General features: G+C 44.5%; 1 protein-coding gene and 1 pseudogene across 4 annotated transcripts in view; both read right to left on the reverse strand.

Annotated features, from left to right (window-relative positions):
* The window catches only part of TRPA1 (transient receptor potential cation channel subfamily A member 1), a 321,861-nt gene that overhangs the window by 169,210 nt on the left and 133,514 nt on the right, over positions 1-19,137 (reverse strand). For all 4 annotated transcript variants that reach the window (XM_073631793.1, XM_073631794.1, XM_073631792.1 and 1 more), the window contains one exon: positions 8,552-8,651. In XM_073631793.1, the coding sequence (XP_073487894.1) occupies positions 8,552-8,651 (100 nt within the window). The remainder of the gene's footprint in view (positions 1-8,551; positions 8,652-19,137) is intronic.
* On the reverse strand, positions 10,188-10,310 carry LOC141146458 (U2 spliceosomal RNA; annotated as a pseudogene).

Genomic DNA, 19,137 nt, shown 5'->3' on the forward strand with positions numbered 1-19,137 from the left:
TAAAGAATGAGGAAGGACATCTGGTTACAAAGGATGGGGAGATGGCAAAGGTATTGAATTTATTCTTCTCCTCAGTCTTCACGAGTGAATCGGGGGCTTCAGTAACCAAAACTGCAGTGTTTATCCTCATGACACAACACAGGAAGCACCTACATGGTTAACAGAGGACGGAATTAAAATTAGACTTGAGAAACTTAACATTAATAAATCACCGGGACCAGATGGCTTGCATCCGAGGGTACTTAGGGAACTCAGTCAGGTGATTGCCAGACCGTTGTTCCTAATTTTTACAGACAGTCTATTGACTGGAATGGTACCAGCTGATTGGAGAAAAGCCAATGTAGCACCAATATTTAAAAAGGGCCCAAAAAACATCCCTGGGAATTACAGACCAGATAGCCTAACATTAATAGTATATAAACTCTTGGAGGGGATGATAAGGGACTATATACAAGATTTTAGTAATTAGAATGATATCATTAGCAGTAATCAGCATGAATTCATGAAGAATCGTTCTTGCCAAACCAATCTATTAACCTTCTATGAGCAGGTGAGTTGCCATCTAGATAAAGGAAGGCCCGTAGACGTGGTGTATCTGGATTTTGCAAAAGCATTTGACACAGTTCCCCATAAACGTTTACTGTACAAAATAAGGTGCGTTGGCATGGACCATAGGGTGAGTACATGGATTGAAAACTGGCTACAAGGGCGTGTTCAGAGGGTGGTGATAAATGGGGAGTACTCAGAATGGTCAGGGTGGGTAGTGGGGTTCCCCAGGGTTCTGTGCTGGGACCAATCCTATTTAATTTGTTCATAAACGACCTGGAGGATGGTATAAACAGTTCAATCTCTGTATTTGCAGACGATACTATGCTAAGCAGGGCAATAACTTCTCCGCAGGATGTGGAAATCTTGCAAAAAGACCTAAACAAATTAATGGGGTGGGCGACTACATGGCAAATGAGGTTCAATGTAGAAAAATGCAAAATAATGCATTTGGGTGGCAAAAATATGAATGCAATCTATACACTGGGGGGAGAACCTCTGGGGGAATCTAGGATGGAAAAGGACCTGGGGGTCCTAGTAGATGATAGGCTCAGCAATGGCATGCAATTCCAAGCTGCTGCTAATAAAGCAAACAGAATATTGGCATGCATTAAAAGGGGGATCAACTCCAGAGATAAAACGATAATTCTCCCACTCTACAAGACTCTGGTCCGGCCACACCTGGAGTATGCTATCCAGTTCTGGGCACCAGTCCTCAGGAGGGATGTACTGGAAATGGAGCGAGTACAAAGAAGGGCAACAAAGCTAATAAAGGGTCTGGAGGATCTTAGTTATGAGGAAAGGTTGCGAGCACTCAACTTATTCTCTCTGGAAAAGAGACGCTTGAGAGGGGATATGATTTCAATTTACAAATACTGTACTGGTGACCCCACAATAGGGATAAAACTTTTTCGCAGAAGAGAGTTTAATAAGACTCGTGGCCACTCATTACATTTAGAAGAAAAGAGGTTTAACCTTAAACTACGTAGAGGGTTCTTTACTGTAAGAGCGGCAAGGATGTGGAATTCCCTTCCACAGGCGGTGGTCTCAGCGGGGAGCATTGATAGCTTCAAGAAACTATTAGATAATCACCTGAATGACCACAACATACAGGGATATGTAATGTAATACTGACACATAATCACACACATAGGTTGGACTTGATGGACTTGTGTCTTTTTTCAACCTCACCTACTATGTAACTATGTAACTATGTAAAAGAACACCAGCATTTTCTAAAGGTAGCTGTAAATACTGTAACAAGACAAGCCTGCCTGTCAGTAGGAGGATAATAGGAACGGATCTAGCTAAACTTAATACAGTGTATATACATATATATATATATATATATATATATATATGCAACACCTGGGATGCATATATATACACAATACACTGTAAGTGCAGCTAACTCACTGACTGTCCTGCCTAATCTAGCTAACTCAAATGAAATGACACTGTCTCTCTCTCTATCTCTAAGCACGCCGGAACACACTACACTGGGCCGCCGTGCAGGCGGCCTTATATAGTGTGGTGCGTGTTCTAAACCCCCTGAGCCATAATTGGCCAAAGCCACCCTGGCTTTGGCCAATTACAGCTCTCTCTACCGATGGCGCTGTGATTGGCTAAGCATGCGGGTCATAGTGCATGCTTGGCCAATCATCAGCCAGCAATGCACTGTGATGCTGCAGTGAATTATGGGCCGTGACACGCCACACGAATTTGGCGTGAACGGCCCATAACAATCGCAATTCGGGTTTGACTCGAACGCGAAGCTCATCACTAGTCAGGACCGTGAGGTTTCATTGAGAGACACTGATGTGAAAAGAGATACCTACTGCTGTGTTCTCTCTTTAGAGAACCCATAATGCTCTGAGAATCCTGGGTCACATGGTAAATGTTTATGTGAAAAACAAAGTTTGTATAGAGAGTTAAAAAGATACAGCATTTCAGTTTTAAAACTTGAAATGTGTATGTACATGAGTTTCATGAGCTTGGTGCTACTTTCTCTGGTGTCAATATATACCTCAAAAAATTCAGAAATCATACAACTTGCTATAAAGTTTATGGACATAATGATTCCCTTCAAAGTTTAGAAATCATATTAGTACAATAATTCTGAATTCTAAGGTGAATCCTGTAACAGTTTATTGAAATTAGTATGTTATTCCTGAATCCTTATAGTACAAAATGGTGAAATACAGCCTGACAGACAATAGACAGTGATGGATACCAAACCATGGAAAAATATTTAGTTTGGTATAAAGAATTTTTGTGGATGTTGGCAGTATATCCACTCATCACCTCACATTAATTTTTTAAATAGACGGTGATGGATTAACTTTGATTGTCAGAGAAACTTGTGTGTGTCTTTCAAGTAAAAAAGACCCAAATAACTGGCAGTTTGTAGAGTCCAGGAGCCTAACATGAGAGTCTAAAATGAGTTTCTTTGAAAAAGAGACAATTTATTGTCCTCCAGATTCCAGAGGGACTGTGGCCAGTGGCCATAGACCCAGTGGGCGTAAACAATGCCTTGGACGTGGTAGGCAGTGGGAATAAAAAGATTACATAGCCCCAGTGGTCAGTAGGAGGAATAGATCCCCATCGTTGACATTATTGGGAGGAATAATGCCCCATTGTTGGTGTCATTATGAGAAATAGGGTCCCATTGTTGGTGTCAGTGTGAGGAATTATGCCCCACTGTTGGTGTCAGTAGAAGGAATGGTGCCTCAACTATGGTGTCAGTGGGAGATATAGTATCTCGTATCAATGGGAGAAACAGTGCCCAAAAAGGCTGGATAGAGGCAAGAAAAGGGCCAGATCCAGTCCACGTGCCACAGTTTGGAAATCACTGCTTTACGGTAACTTGCGTGGCTGCTAGAAAAAAGAGGATTTGTATGACCATATTTTTATGCACAGGCTGCTTGCTTTTATAGAGAGCATGGAGCTCCAAGTTGACTTATTTTAACTTTGTAAACTAGTGTACCACAGGAGATGCATTACGCTGTGTAGTACAAATCTAGAACATCAGAGGAAATCCTGTTAATTTTATTGAACTGACAAAACTAAATGAGTTTTTCTAACTTGTCTGCTAGCTGTGATACTTCTTTACTATGTTATAATAAGATAAGATAATCCTAGATTGTACACATACACATCTAACCTGAGCCACCCCCCAATCTACTTCCAACCTACATATACATACTATGTACAGATTCTTACAATAATTTCAGCAGGTGGCTAGCATTATAGTTTACTTTAGGTATTGGTTGGATAACACGTGTAATTATCACCTTTTGATTTGAACCAGTGAGTTAAGATTATGAGCTTTTGTATGTGTAGAAATACAAATGAGAACTATTTGTAAATACTGTACTATATCCAGTCTACTGATATATACTGCATTTTGTATAAACAGCAGCTTCCTAAATTAGAATGAACTATTTACATTGACTTTATGGCAATAAAATAAAGCCACATTGTTCTCATTCATAGTAGGAAGGAACTGAAAACATCATGAATCAAATAGTAAACACAGCTCTATATTATCAGTCAAAAATGTCTGTACTTCCAGATCATCGTTGAGAACAATGAATGGGGAGAAGTAATCTAACATGACTGAGTCATGTTGACAGAGTAATTTGTCAGACAGGTAAATGGAGAAGTGAGTAGTGAAGCATGCCATATGCTGTTGACAGGATCACCTTGTGACTTCAGATGTATGTACTGTAGATTGTGAACAGTATTATATGAAATATTTGTATTGCAAGCTTAAACCGTGAAAGCTTAATCATAACAGTATTTTGTACATTTTCTGTAAAAACCAGGTTTTTGTATTATTCCATGTACAATATTTCTGTATCTCCAATACTTGTAATGATTCTTCTACAAAAGTGTCATTCTGCGTTAAAGCGTGTCTAACACCAAGATTTTATCTTGATTTTGGATAGAGTAAGGAATTCAGGACCGATCCTAGGGTCACCGGCGCCTGGGTGCAGAAATATTTCCCAGGCTCCTGTCTCTCTCTCTCTCCCATTCAGCTGAGCATGCTGTGTGGGCTGCAGTTTCCATGTTACAGTGGGGCTGCCACTCCTCGGGAGTACATGTCCCACAATCCTCTTCTCTGCTCCTTTTTCTATTCTATTTCTTCCCTGGCTGATATGAAGGCGGGGGAAGAAACATAGTGGGCAGCTGTGCTGGCAAGTGCCGCTCACTAGTACAGCAGCGCGCACGAGGAAGAGAGGGGGAGGGAGGAGGGAGAGGGAGGGGGAGAGGGAGGGGGGAAAGAAGAGCCTGCAGCTGCATTGGCGTCACTAGGGTTGGGGTCACCCGCCCTTCCACCAACTATAGTCGCCCCTCAGTACAGACCCCCCTCCACTATGTATAGACCCCCCTCCGTCAGAGCAGAACCTGCACTAAGTATAAACCCCTCCCTCAGTACAGACCTTCCTCAGTACAGACCCCCCTACATTAGTACAGACCCCCCAGAAACCCTCCCCCTCCATTAGTACAGACCCCCCCCAGGACAGACCTCCCCCTCCATTAGTACAGACCCCCACAGGACAAACCACCCTCCCTTAGTACAGACCCCGCTCCATTAGTACAGACCCCCCCAGGACAAACCACCCTCCATTAGTACAGACCCCCCCAGGACAAACCACCCTCCATTAATACAGACCCCCCCTTAATTAGTACACACACCCCTCCATTAGTACAGACCATTCCCAGGACAACCCCCCTCCATTAGTACAGACCCCCCTCCATTAGTACAGACCCCCAGGACAAACCCCCCTCCATTAGTACAGACCCCCCAGGATAGACCCTCCTATTAGTACAGACCCCCCTCCATTAGTACAGACCCCCCAATTAGTACACACCCCCTCCATTAGTACAGACCCCCCCAGGACAGAGCCCCCTCCATTAGTACAGACCCCCCTCCATTAGTACAGACCCCAGGACAGACCCCCCACCCTCCATTAGTACAGACCCCCCCAGGACAGACCCCCTCCATTAGTACAGACCCCCCTCCATTAGTACATTAGTACAGACCCCCCTCCATTAGTATAGACCCCAGGACATACCCCCTCCATTAGTACAGACCCCCCCAGGACAGACCCCCCATTAGTACAGACCCCCCCAGGACAGACCCCCCATTAGTACAGACCCCTAGGATAAACCCCCCTCCATTAGTACAGGCCCCCCTCCATTAGTACAGACCCCCAGGACAGACCCCCCTCTATTAGTACAGACCCCCCAGGACAGACCCCCTCCATTAGTACAGACCCCCAGGACAGACCCCCCTCCATTAGTACAGACCCCCTCCATTAGTACAGACCCCCCAGGACAGACCCCCCCATTAGTACAGACCCCCCTCCATTAGTACAGACCCCCCTCCATTAGTACAGACCCCCCAGGACAGACCCCCCTCCATTAGTACAGACCTCATTGGTACAGACCCTCCTCCATTAGTACAGACCCCCTCCTTTAGTACATTAGTACAGACCCCCCCAGGACAGACCCCCCTCCATTAGTACAAACCCCCTCCATTAGTACAGATCCCCCAGGACAGACCCTCCTCCATTAGTATAGACTCCCAGGACAGACCCCCCTCCATTAGTACAGACCCCCCATTAGTACAGACCCCCAAGGGCAGACCACCCCTCCATTAGTACAGACCCCCAGGACAGACTCCCCACTAGTACAGACCCCCAGGACAGACCCCCCTCCATTAGTACAGACCACCTCTATTAGTACAGACCCCTAGGACAGACCCCCCCTCCATTAGTACAGACGCTCCAGGACAGACCCCCCTCCATTAGTACAGACCCCCAGGACAGACCCCCCTCCATTAGTACAGACCCCCAGGACAAAACACCCTCCATTAGTACAGACCCCCCTCGATTAGTACAGACCCCCCCAGGACAGACCCCCCTCCATTAGTACAGACCCCCTAGGACAGACCCCCCCCTCCATTAGTACAGACCCCCCAGGACAGACCCCCCTCCATTAGTACAGATCCCCAGGACAGACCCCCCTCCATTAGTACAGACCCCCCAGGACAGACCCCCCTCCATTAGTACAGATCCCCAGGACAGACCCCCCTCCATTAGTACAGACCCCCAGGACAGACTCCCCTCCATTAGTACAGACCCCCAGGACAGACCCCCCTCCATTAGCATAGACCCCCAGAACAGACCCCCCTCCATTAGTACAGACCCCCCCTCCATTAGCATAGACCCCCCCAGAACAGACGCCCCTCCATTAGTACAGACCCCCAGGACAAACCACCCTCCATTAGTACAGACCCCCCCCAGGACAGTCCCCCCCTCCATTAGTACAGACCACCCAGGACAGACCCCCCTCTGTTAGTACAGACCCCCCTCAGTACAGACCCCCAGGACAGACCCCTCTCCATTAGTACAGACCCCAAGACAGACCCCCCTCCATTAGGGTACATAAAAACACCCAGGTGGCAGCTGGAAAGGAGAGGACAGTGTGCAACTGCGCCGCCTGGGTGGAGAGCAGTTCACACTAGGCAGGAGTGAGAGACACAGAGAGGAGGAGAGCGTGCCAGGCACGGACCACCCCTCCACGACGTCACTGCGTGGCTGGTCTCTCTCCACACAGAGACCAGCCACTCCGCCTCCGATCTCATCTCCGGCTGGCTGCTCTCCTCTGACAGGAGGAGGGAGGCGGGGAGGGGCTTGAGCAGGAAACACAGCGGCACCTTTCTCCTCAGAGCCGCCGCCAGACATGAACAAGGAGGAGGAGGAGGGAAGGGAGCACTCTGGCTCTTCAGCGGCCCCACCTTTCTGGTGCCTGGGTGCACTGCACCCCGAGCACCCGCCTGGGATCGGCCCTGAAGGAATTATTAAAGCCTAAGTGCAGTCAAAATTGCAAACGGTAAAATCACCTTGTGCTGATTCCTTTTCTGTTATTGAAATTCTTGCTCCGTCCTGCCTCGACCGCCCTCTGCTACCATACTCTTACCGGTGCAGCAGGGGTTAATACAACGATTAACTGTCACAGGCTGTCATTAAGAGAGCCTGACAGCCTGACTATGGCTGCCTTTCCCACCCGGCCAGCCATAAAAACCATACTGCAGCATCCATGAATGGAACCCCATCTATGAATGGAGGATGGGTGAATGACTGATAGCTTCACCCTCTCCATGCATTGATCATATTCCCTTCATAGAAGCTACAGTACAGCATCTTAATTGGACCAGCCAGGAGGAAAGGGTGGGCGTAGTCAGGCTCTCATTTTGAAAGCCTGTGACTATCGTTTTATCTCTAAAATTAATCCCCTTTTTAAGGCATGCCAATATTCTGTTTGCTTTGTTAGCAGCAGCTTGGCATTGCATGCCATTGCTGAGCCTATCATCTACTAGGACCCCCAGGTCCTTTTCCATCCTATTAGAGTATGCTGTCCAGTTCTGGGCACCAGTCTTCAGGAAGGATGTACTGGAAATGGAGCGAGTACAAAGAAGGGCAACAAAGCTAATAAAGGGTAAAGCACTGAACTTATTCTCTCTGGAGAAGAGACACTTGAGGGGGATATGATTTCAATATACAAATAACATACGGCTGACCCCACAATAGGGATAATAGGGGACCCCACAATTTTGCGGAAGGGAATTTAACAAGACTCGTGGCTACTCATTACAATTAGTTTATGGGGAACCGTGTCAAATGTAAATAGAAAAGTAAGTAGTAAAGTGAGTCATAAGCATATTAAATAAGACAAAATAAATTACTGGCAATATAACAAACATATACCTTTGACAATTAACCAGGTAAAGCCATTAATAGAAAATGAGGTGACTTTCATAAAATGTTGTAGATTCCTGATAAACAGACTTAAGGGAGGGATTTATAGATTTTAAATCAATGTTTATATTTTGGAATTTAAAGGTGTAACAGATATTATTTTGAATTTGATAATTAAAATTTAGGATTTGGCATAATAACATAATTGGATTAAGTGTTCAGGGCAAACCCTATACCTTTTTCAAGGAGTAAATTCACAGTTTTCCAAGCAGAGCATGAAGTGGCCAGCAGCAGAGGTGTACGAAACTCATTATCGACACTGTCAATATTTGCTCCCTGTAAATAGGAGAAGAAGGTGAGTACATAATGGAGCAATGCTAAAATAAAACAGGCAATAATCAGTCTCCAGTCTGTCTATGGAAAGGACATAATCTGTGATTACTAATGGGCTAATAGCTACACACTAAACCACAAAATTACTTGTAAAAAAACAAAAAAACAAAAAAAAAACAGTTCTGTGCTTTGGGATATATAAAACATTACAGCCTGTGCCAAAACTACCAGAGTGGAAGCAAGGGCACTTTTTTTCTGAGCCTGTCGTATGCTGAGGCTCAGAAGGTAAATAAGACCTGTATTAAATAAGGAGACACACTAAGCTGTAATTATTCTTATTTGCCAAAACATTTGCATTTTAGGGAATAACAACCAATAGGACTTCAAAGTAGAATAACATGGATAAAATATTCTATCATAACTATGTTATGGAAAATGGACACGTGCATGCAGGTTAGTAAATTTTGCTAAAGAATAGGACATTTTACTGAATGCTGACACTTGGCATGGGTGCACTTACACTTGGATAGACCAAATGGTCACATGGGGGCCTAGAAATCCGTCCCCCCCCCCCACCTCAGATCTCATAAAGTTACTTTTCTGCTATAAAAAAAAATAAAAAATATATTTCTGAATAAAGTAATGGTATCATGGCAATTATCGCTCTTTGTACTGATTTCTTTTTTTAAGTCCGCAGTGGTGTAAAACCTAGATGAAAAAAAATGAACAAAAAACCCTACCCTGACCCCCAGGGTGCAATGCTCCTTATGGGGACATTTTACATTTTACATGGTCTGGCCTGACAGACCCCGTTCTTCTAAGACAGCTGAAGCCATCATCGAATACTAGATCAGGGGAGCTCTCCCGAAGAGAGATGCCCCAGAGGCAGGGGAGGAAGGAACCTGATGGCCACACATCCTCCCCCTGGACGTCAGGGTAAGCCAGAGGACTTAGTTGCAGCTATATTATTTGATCATCTTATCTTAACCATTCGGTTTCCATATCAGTATTTTAGTAGTAACTTTTAACCACGTCAGCGCTTGAGCCTTTGTATATACTTAAGCCAGAGGACTCACACCCTTCATCCGTGAGAAAACACACACAAAAGTAAAAGGTGACAAACAGTGGGAGAAAAATAAATAGAAAATAAAAAAGTGGCTGTGCCAAATAGTGCACTGTTTGGGCCCTGAGGCCTGGTAGACACAAATTGCCCCGGACTTTAGCCAAAAGGCCCAGCCCATGAGGCACAGTGCAGAAAGAAACAATCATTTGGTGCTGTAACTATGTGTTTTGTTCACACCGTGGGGTCCCACACCCAAGTGTTACTAAGAGCACCCCTAGGATGACCACTCCCAGGGGCACAGGCACCGTGGACCTTCTGCCTTCCCGGCACATGGCCAGACAAGGTGGAGTGTTCAGATCAGGAGGAAATGTGCTCTTCAAACTTTTCCAGGGGGAATTACTCCCGTGCCCCAACTGCCTGTGGGTGCCCCGGTTTCTGTTCCAGCTGGTAGTAACCTTCCAAGCCCCCATCACTCCAGCAGATTTGCATAGCCACCGTCCCAACCTTGGTCAGGTCAGGAAAATAGCACAGTGCCCCCACTGGATCACTGATAAGAACAGATACTACATTTGATCTTAGCCAAAAGGCAGAGAAGCTGCATGTGCTGATCAGATGTTTGATTGTGGCCATAGAGCAGTGGTGGTTTGGGAATTTTTAATGTCTTGTACTGAGGTGGGGAGGAAGTCAGGGAGGCAGAGATGGGGAGGGCTGGTGTGGAAGAAGCTCTGTACCTTCCCCCTATCCACGCCAAATCTGATATGATATATGATTGACAGGGCTTGGCTGTGAGTTTGACATTCAGGTCTTCCTTAGTATTTTATTAGAGCAAGTACTGTGTAAATGCAAGACTACAAATAGTGTCTGCAGGCTTCATTCATAGATGCATAAGGGGTTATTTACTAAAACTGGAGCGTGCAAAATCTGATGCAGCTCTGCATAGAAACCAATCAGCTGCCAGGTTTTATTCCCAAAGCTTAACTCTTTCATGCCTAAACCTATTTATGTCATTTGTTGCTTACACATTAAAATTCATATTTTTTGCTAGAAAATTACTTAGAACCCACAAACATTATATACATTTTTTTTAGCAGAGACCCTAGAGAATAAAATGGCCGTCATTACAATATTTTATGTCACACGGTATTTGCGCAACGATCTTTCAAACGCAATTTTTTTCGAAAAAAAGACACTTTCGTGAATTTACTAAACAGTAAAGTTAGCCCATTTTTTTGTCTAATGTGAGATGATGTTGCGCTGAGTAAATAGATACCTAACATGTCATGCTTTGAAATTGCGCACACTCGTGGAATGGCGACAAACTACGGTACCTCCTTAGGGGTCGCTTTAAAAAAAAAATGAACGGTTACCAGGTTAGAGATACAGAGGAGGTCTTTTGCTATAAATATTGCTCTCACTCTGACGATCGCGGTGATACCTCACATGTGTGATTTGAACACTGTTTACATTTGCGGGCATGACTTGCGTATGCATTTTCTTTGCTGCGCCAGCACACAAGGATGGGGGCACTTTACAAATTTTTCTATTTTTTTTCTTATTTATTTTTTTATTTTTTTATATTGTCCTTTTAAAAAAAAATATTCAGATCACTTTTATTACTGTCACAAGGAATGTAAACATCCCTTGTGACAGTAATAGGTGGTCACAGGTACTCTTTATGGAGGGATCAGGGGTCTAAAAGACCCTAAATCCCTCTTTTGCACTTAAAAGTATTCAGATCGCCAAAATCGGCAATTCTGAATACTGTAATTCTTTGAAAATAGGTGCCATTGGCCCGATCAGAGACCCGATCAAAGCCGAATCCAGACGCGCCGGCTGGTGGCTCTGCTCTCCCGGTGGGCCGGGAAGAGCGGCTCCTTTAGGATAACAGCCACATCAGTTGTTATCACTAAAAAGCCAACCGCTGGCTCTAGGAAACAGTACCGGGGTGATGCCTGCAACTGCAGACATCATCCCAGTTTAACACATTCAAGCCATGAATGCAAATTTGCGTACGGTCATGCGAAGGGGTTAATTTAACAAGCTGAAGTTAGAAGGTGATTGGCTACCATGCTCAGCTGCACCAGATTCTGAGTACACTAGTTTTAGTAAATATGCCCCATTACAGCAATATTATTACAATTATTTTAATGAGTGTTTTTAATTTTTTTTATTCACACAACATATCAGCGTTCTTTGATTTTCACATAATGTAACATTCAGCAACCATGCAAGTGAAAACAAAAATGTTAAATAAAAAATGTTCCTAATGAACTCAACAGCTAGTAACCTCTTTTTCTTTTTGCCTTTGCTATTTGTTTGTAAATTGTTTTAAATGTTTGTTTTTTATCATGTATATTTAAACCTTCTAGTTCTGTCTTTTAATTATTTATTTTATAGTACCACTGATTAGGCTTGTGAAACGCATAATTTAATTCTGTTTAATGTAGACTATAAAATAACTTTTAGAAGATGTTGCCCACAAAAATGATATATGTGCTGTATATATCTTACGAAAATAGGCTACAGAGAAAGGGCAAAGAGAGGCTGAGAAAAAGCAATCGCCTGTTTAAATAAACAGTCACCTTTAGGAATGGTATGTTTTACTCTTATTTCCAATGTACATAGACATGTCAATGATGAATATGTAAAAATTAAAAAATTATTCCATGTGATATACAGCACAGATCACATAACACTGGTTCATCACATCTAGTGAATCAAGATTATTCCATTAAAGAAAATTCCAATCAAATTTGCTTTCTCTGCTTTCCATGGAAAGAGGTAGTTATTATCCCATTATGTCTTCACAGCTGGGTAACACACTTGTAGAAAAATCCTTTCCTTCTCCTAGCTCTGACAAGTCTGGTGCCTAGTATATTCCTTTGGATAGTCCAACACAACACCCAGGACAGGAAAATACTGCACTGTGTATGTAGTTTAATTTTCTATATTTTATGTTTATTTAGTGGTATAAAAAATGTATTGTATATTTGATGTAATATATATATATATATATATATATATATATATATACTGCTCAAAAAAATTAAGGGAACACTTTTTAATCAGAGTATAGCATTAAGTCAATTAAACTCCTGGGATATTGATCTGATCAGTTAGGTAACAGAGGGGGTTGTTAATCAGTTTCAGCTGCTTTGGTGTTAATGAAATTAACAGGTGCACTATATGGGCAACAATGAGACAACCTTCAAAACAGGAATGGTTTTACAGATGGAGGCCATTGACATTTTTTTTCCCCTACTCATCTTTTCTGACTGTTTTTCACTAGTTTTGCATTTGGCTAAGGTCAGTGTCACTACTGGTAGCATGACACGATACCTAGACCCTATAGAGGTTGTACAAGCAGTCCAACTCCTCCAGGATGGTATATCAATACGTGCCATTGCCAGAAGGTTTGCTATGTCTCACAGCACAGTCTCAAGAGCATGGAGGAGATTCCAGGAAACAGGCAGTTAACTCTAGAAGTGCGGGACAGGACCGTAGAAGGTCCTTAACCCATCAGCAGAACCAGTATCTGCTCCTTTGCGCAAGAAGAAACAGGATGAGCACTGCCAGAGCCCTACAAAATGACCTCCAGCAGGCCACTGGTGTGAATGTCTCTGACCAAACAATCAGAAACAGACTTCAAGAGGGTGGCCTGAGGACCCAAGGTCCTCTAGTAGACCCTGTGCACCCTGCCCGACACAGTGGAGCTCGATTGGCATTTGCCATTGAAAACCAGAATTGGCAGGCCCGCCACTAGCACCCTGTGCTTTTCTTAGATGAGATCAGGTTCACCCTGAGCACATGTGACAGATGTAAAAGGGTCTGGAGAAGCTGTGGAAAATGATATGCTGCCTGTAACATCCTTCAGCATGACCAGTTTGGTGGTGGGTCAGTGATGGTTTGGAGAGGCATGTCCATGGAGGGACCCACAGGCCACTACAGGCTAGACAATGGCACCTTGACTGCTATTTGGTATCGGGATGAAATCCTTGGACCCACTGTCAGACCCTACGCTGGTGCAGTGGATCCTGGGTTCTTCCTGGTCCACAACAATGCCCGGCGAGAGTATGCAGCCAGTTCCTGGAGTATGAAGGAATTTATACCATTGAATGGCACCATGCTTGCCTGACCTAAATCCAATAGAACACCTCTGGGACATTATGTTTTGGTCCATCGGACACCGCTGTTCAGGAGCTCAGTGATGCCCTGGTCCAGATCTAGGAGGAAATACCTCAGGACACCATCCACTGTCTCATTAGGAACATGCCCTGATGTTTTCAGTAGACATGTGCAATTCGTTTTGGTCCGAATACCAGTTCGGATTAATTTTTGGTTATTCAGAGATTCGGATGTATCCGAATCTCTGAATGAAATAGTAACGAATAGTAACGAATTTAGTTAAAATCCATTAAAAATTGTTTTGTTTATTCTCTCTAACGAATTCTAACTTTTCATAATAATTAGAATTTGGATTGGTCGATAAACGATCAGCCGTTTCAAATTCTGTGTGAAGAAATAGCTGGTTGTTAAGCAGCAGTCCAGGAAGCCGGCTGCCCATGTCCTTAACAACCATGAGTCATCATCTGTCAGTGGGCTTCCCCACTGACAGATGAATATAAAGATAAGGAATGCCGGCAATTGCCCTGGCAATAGAAAAATGTTAATAAAAATGGCTTAGGGTTCCTCCCCCAGTCCATACCAGGCCCATGGGGGCATGTGGCCTGGTATGATTCAGGAGGAGGGTACGCTCGCTCATCCTCCCCTTTCCCAACCTGCCAGGCTGCATGCTCGGATAAGTGCCTGGCATGGTTTTTGGGGGTGACCCCACGTAGTTTTTTTTTCTTCAATTCTGGCTTTTTTTGCCATTTTTTTTAAACATTTTTGTTCGTTAGAAAATTAATAAATTAAACAAATTTTAAGAAAAACTAAGTTTAATGTAAACGAAATGAAACTAAACGAATTCCATAACAAAACAAAATTAGTAACATAACGAATCTATCCGAAATGAAACTAAACCAATTTTTCTGTTCTGCACATCTAGTTTTCAGGCATGCATACAAACATGTGGGAGCCATACAAACTACTAGGTACCATTCTGAGTTGCTGCAATGAAATTTCAATAACATGGACTAGCCCGCTGCATCATTTTTTCACTTTGATTTTTGGGGTGTCTTTGAATTCAGCCCTCTGTGGGTTGATAACTTTAATTTCCATTAACCGATGTGGGTTCCTTTCATTCCTAACACATTACCCATTGAGTAGTGATTATATATATATATATATATACACAGGTATTCAGACCCCCTTACATTTTTCACTCTTTGTTATATTGCAGCCAGGGCCGCCATCAGGGGGGTACAGGCATTACACCTGTTAGGGCCCCGCATGTCCCCAGGGGCCCGGCCATCGTCCCCCTGATAATCAGCGTGTTGCTGGCGAGAGGAGAAGAGTGACACTATCCTTTTGCCCCCCCCCCCCGCTCAGCAGCTGCTGGACAGAGGAGGAGATCGCCTGAAGGGCTAACACTTTTTTGCCAGCACCCCCCCCTTGTCAGCTGGCTGCAGGAGGAGAGAACTTGAAGGGATGACACTTTCACCATGGCCAGTGCACTCTGCTCATCCATTCCCTTCGGAGGCAGAGCCTGATGGCTGCTGCAGGATTTTTTCGGACTGTGATTGTGCAGGACAAGGACAGGGGGAGTGGCCAGCTAGTCGACAGTGCACATGGACACAGACACAATAACAGATTGGAGAGTGCAGCATGGAGGGTAAGTCAGAAATATTTAATGTGTACTGCTGACTGTGTCCCCTGTGCTGCCTGTACATTTTAGTGGGACTTTATTTATCTCCTTCTTCTTGGATGGGACACCCTTAGGCTGAATAGCTGCATATAATTGATTTGTGAAAATGGATGACTCTGTGGGTGCAAATAAGTTACATTTTGGAGAGCCCGCTGCCCGCCTCTTCACTATGTAACTCTCATCCCCATCCACAGTCACCCTCATCCATTTTCACAATGCAACTCAAGCATCTTTATCTGCACCCAGCATCTACACCATCCCTCCAGTCTCCACAACGCACACATCCCCACCCTTGCCAAGCACCATCCATCCCTCCAGTCTCCACAACACACACATCCCCACCCACGCTGAGCACCATCCATCCCTCCAGTCTCCACAACGCACGCATCCCCACCCTTGCCGAGCACCATCCATCCCTCCAGTCTCCACAACACACGCATCCCCACCCACCCTGAGCACCATCCATCCCTCCAGTCTCCACAACACACGCATCCCCACCCACCCTGAGCACCATCCATCCCTCCAGTCTCCACAACACACGCATCCCCACCCACCCTGAGCACCATCCATCCCTCCAGTCTCCACAACGCACGCATCCCCACCCTTGCCGAGCACCATCCATCCCTCCAGTCTCCACAACGCACGCATCCCCACCCACCCAGAGCACCATCCATCCGTCCAGTCTCCACAACGCACACATCCCCACCCACGCCAGGCACCCTTGCCGAGCACCATCCATCCCTCCAGTCTCCACAACGCACGCATCCCCACCCTTGCCGAGCATCATCCATCCCTCCAGTCTCCACAACGCACGCATCCCCATCCACGCCAGGCACCATCCATCCCTCCAGTCTCCACAACGCATGCATCCCCACCCACGACAGGCACCATCCATCCCTCCAGTCTCCACAACTAACGCATCCCCACCCAGACCGAGCACCATCTATCCCTCCAGTCTCCACAACGCACGCATCCCCACCCACGCCAGGCACCATCCATCCCTCCAGTCTCTACAACACATGGAATGTTGGAGGTCGGGCCCCCGGGGGGCCTAAGGCCTAAAGCTTTGTAAGGGGCCCCAAAATTTCTGATGGCTGCCCTGATTGCAGCCATTTGCTGAAATCATTTAAGTTCATTTTTTTTCCTCATTAATGTACACACAGCACCCCATATTGACAGAAAAACACAGAATTGTTGACATTTTTGCAGATTAATTAAAAAAGAAAAACTGAAATATCACATGGTCCTAAGTATTCAGACCCTTTGCTCAGTATTTAGTAGAAGCACCCTTTTGATCTAATACAGCCATGAGTCTTTTTGGGAAAGATGCAACAAGTTTTTCCCACCTGGATTTGGGGATCCTCTGCCATTCCTCCATGCAGATCCTCTCCAGTTCTGTCAGGTTGGATGGTAAACGTTGGTGAACAGCCATTTTTAGGTCTCTCCAGAGATGCTCAATTGGGTTTAAGTCAGGGCTCTAGCTGGGCCATTCAAGAACTGTCATGGAGTAGTTGTGAAGCCACTCCTTCGTTATTTTAGCTGTGTGCTTAGGGTCATTGTCTTGTTGGAAGGTAAACCTTTGGCCCAGTCTGAGGTCCTGGGCACTCTGGAGAAGGTTGGAAAGATGTACTTGGCCGTATTCATCTTTCCCTCGATTGCAACCAGTTGTCCTGTCCCTGCAGCTGAAAAACACCCCCACAACATGATGCTGCCACCACCATGCTTCACTTTTGGGAGTGTATTGAACAGGTGATGAGCAGTGCCTGGTTTTCTCCACACATACCACTTAGAATTAAGGCCAAAAAGTTCTATCTTGATCTCATCAGACCAAAGAATCTTATTTCTCACCATCTTGGAGTCCTTCAGGTGTTTTTTAGCAAACTCCATGTGGGCTTTCATGTGTCTTGCACTGAGGAGAGGCTTCTGTCGGGCCACTCTGCCATAAAGCCCCGACTGGCCTTTCTCCCATCTCCCGACTGCATCTCTGGAGCTCAGCCACAGTGATCTTTGGGTTTTTCTTTACCTCTCTCACCAAGGCTCTTCTCCCCCGATAGCTCAGTTTGGCCGGACAGCCAGCTCTAGGAAGGGTTCTGATCATCCCAAATGTCTTCCATTTAAGGATTATGGAGGCCACTGTGCTCTTAGGAACCTTAAGTGCAGCAGAAATTTTTTTGTAACCTTGGCCAGATCTGTGCCTTGCCACAATTCTGTCTCTGAGCTCTTTAGGCAGTTCCTTTGACCTCATGATTTTCATTTGCTCTGACATGCACTGTGAGCTGTAAGGTATTATATAGACAGGTGTGTGGCTTTCCTAATCAAGTCCAATCAGTATAATTAAACACAGTTGGACTTAAATGAAGGTGTAGAACCATCTCAAGGATGATCAGAAGAAATGGACAGCACCTGAGTTAAATATATAAGTGTCACAGCAAAGGGTCTGAATACTTAGGACCATGTGATATTTCAGTTTTTCTTTTTTTAATAAATCTGCAAAAATGTCAACAATTCAGTGTTTTTCTGTCAATATGGGGTGCTGTGTGTACATTAATGGGGAAAAAAATTAACTTAAATGATTTTAGCAAATGGCTGCAATATAACAAAGAGTGAAAAATTTAAGGGGGTCTGAATACTTTCTGTCCCCACTGTGTGTGTGTGTGTGTATATATATATATATATATATATATATATATATATATATATATATAGTCGAGGCCCTATGACTGAGAAAATAAATAGACATGAAGTGTGCCTTGGTTGTCTGGTCAGTATACCAAGAAAAGGGGACATACCCAAGTTTAGGGATGAGCCGAACACCCCCCTGTTCGGTTCGCACCAGAAAAAAATTTGTTCAAACGCGCAAACACCATTAAAGTCTATAGGACTCAAACATGAATAATCAAAAGTGCTAATTTTAAAGGCTTATATGCAAGTTATTGTCATAAAAAATGTTTGGGGACCTGGGTCCTGCCCCAGGGGACATGGATCAATGCAAAAAAAACTTTTAATAACGGACGTTTTTTCGGGAGCAGTGATTTTAATAATGCTTAAAGTGAAACAATAAAAGTGTAATATTCCTTAAAATTTTGTACCTGAGGGGTGTCTATAGTATGCCTGTAAAGGGGCGCATGTTTTACCGTGTTTAGAACAGTCTAACAGCAAAATGACATTTAAAAGGAAAAAAAGTCATTAAAACTACTCACGGCTATTAATGAATTGTCGGACCGACAATACACATAAAAGTTCATTGATAAAAACGGCATGGGATTTCCCCACAGGGGAACCCCGAACCAAAATTTAAAAAAAAATGGCGTGGGGGTCCCCCTAAATTCCATACCAGGCCCTTCAGGTCTGGTATGGATATTAAGGGGATCCCCGCATCAAATTTTTTTTTTTTAAATGGCGTGGGGGTCCCCCTCAAAATCAATACCAGACCCTTCAGGTCGAACTCGAACTCGAAGCTCATCCCTACCCAAGATAAGTAATGGGTAGTTTATGGAGAAGGATGTGCTGAGAAGTGCCCTGAAAAAGGGAAGGGTGGGAGGGTATCGCGCACTGGAACCGACAAAGAGCATGGGTGGGTGGGCTACTTAAAAACCCTCCGGTCTCCTCCCAAAATTTCA

The sequence above is a fragment of the Aquarana catesbeiana genome, linkage group LG05 (assembly GCF_042186555.1).
Source record: "Aquarana catesbeiana isolate 2022-GZ linkage group LG05, ASM4218655v1, whole genome shotgun sequence".
Lineage (NCBI taxonomy): Eukaryota > Metazoa > Chordata > Amphibia > Anura > Ranidae > Aquarana > Aquarana catesbeiana.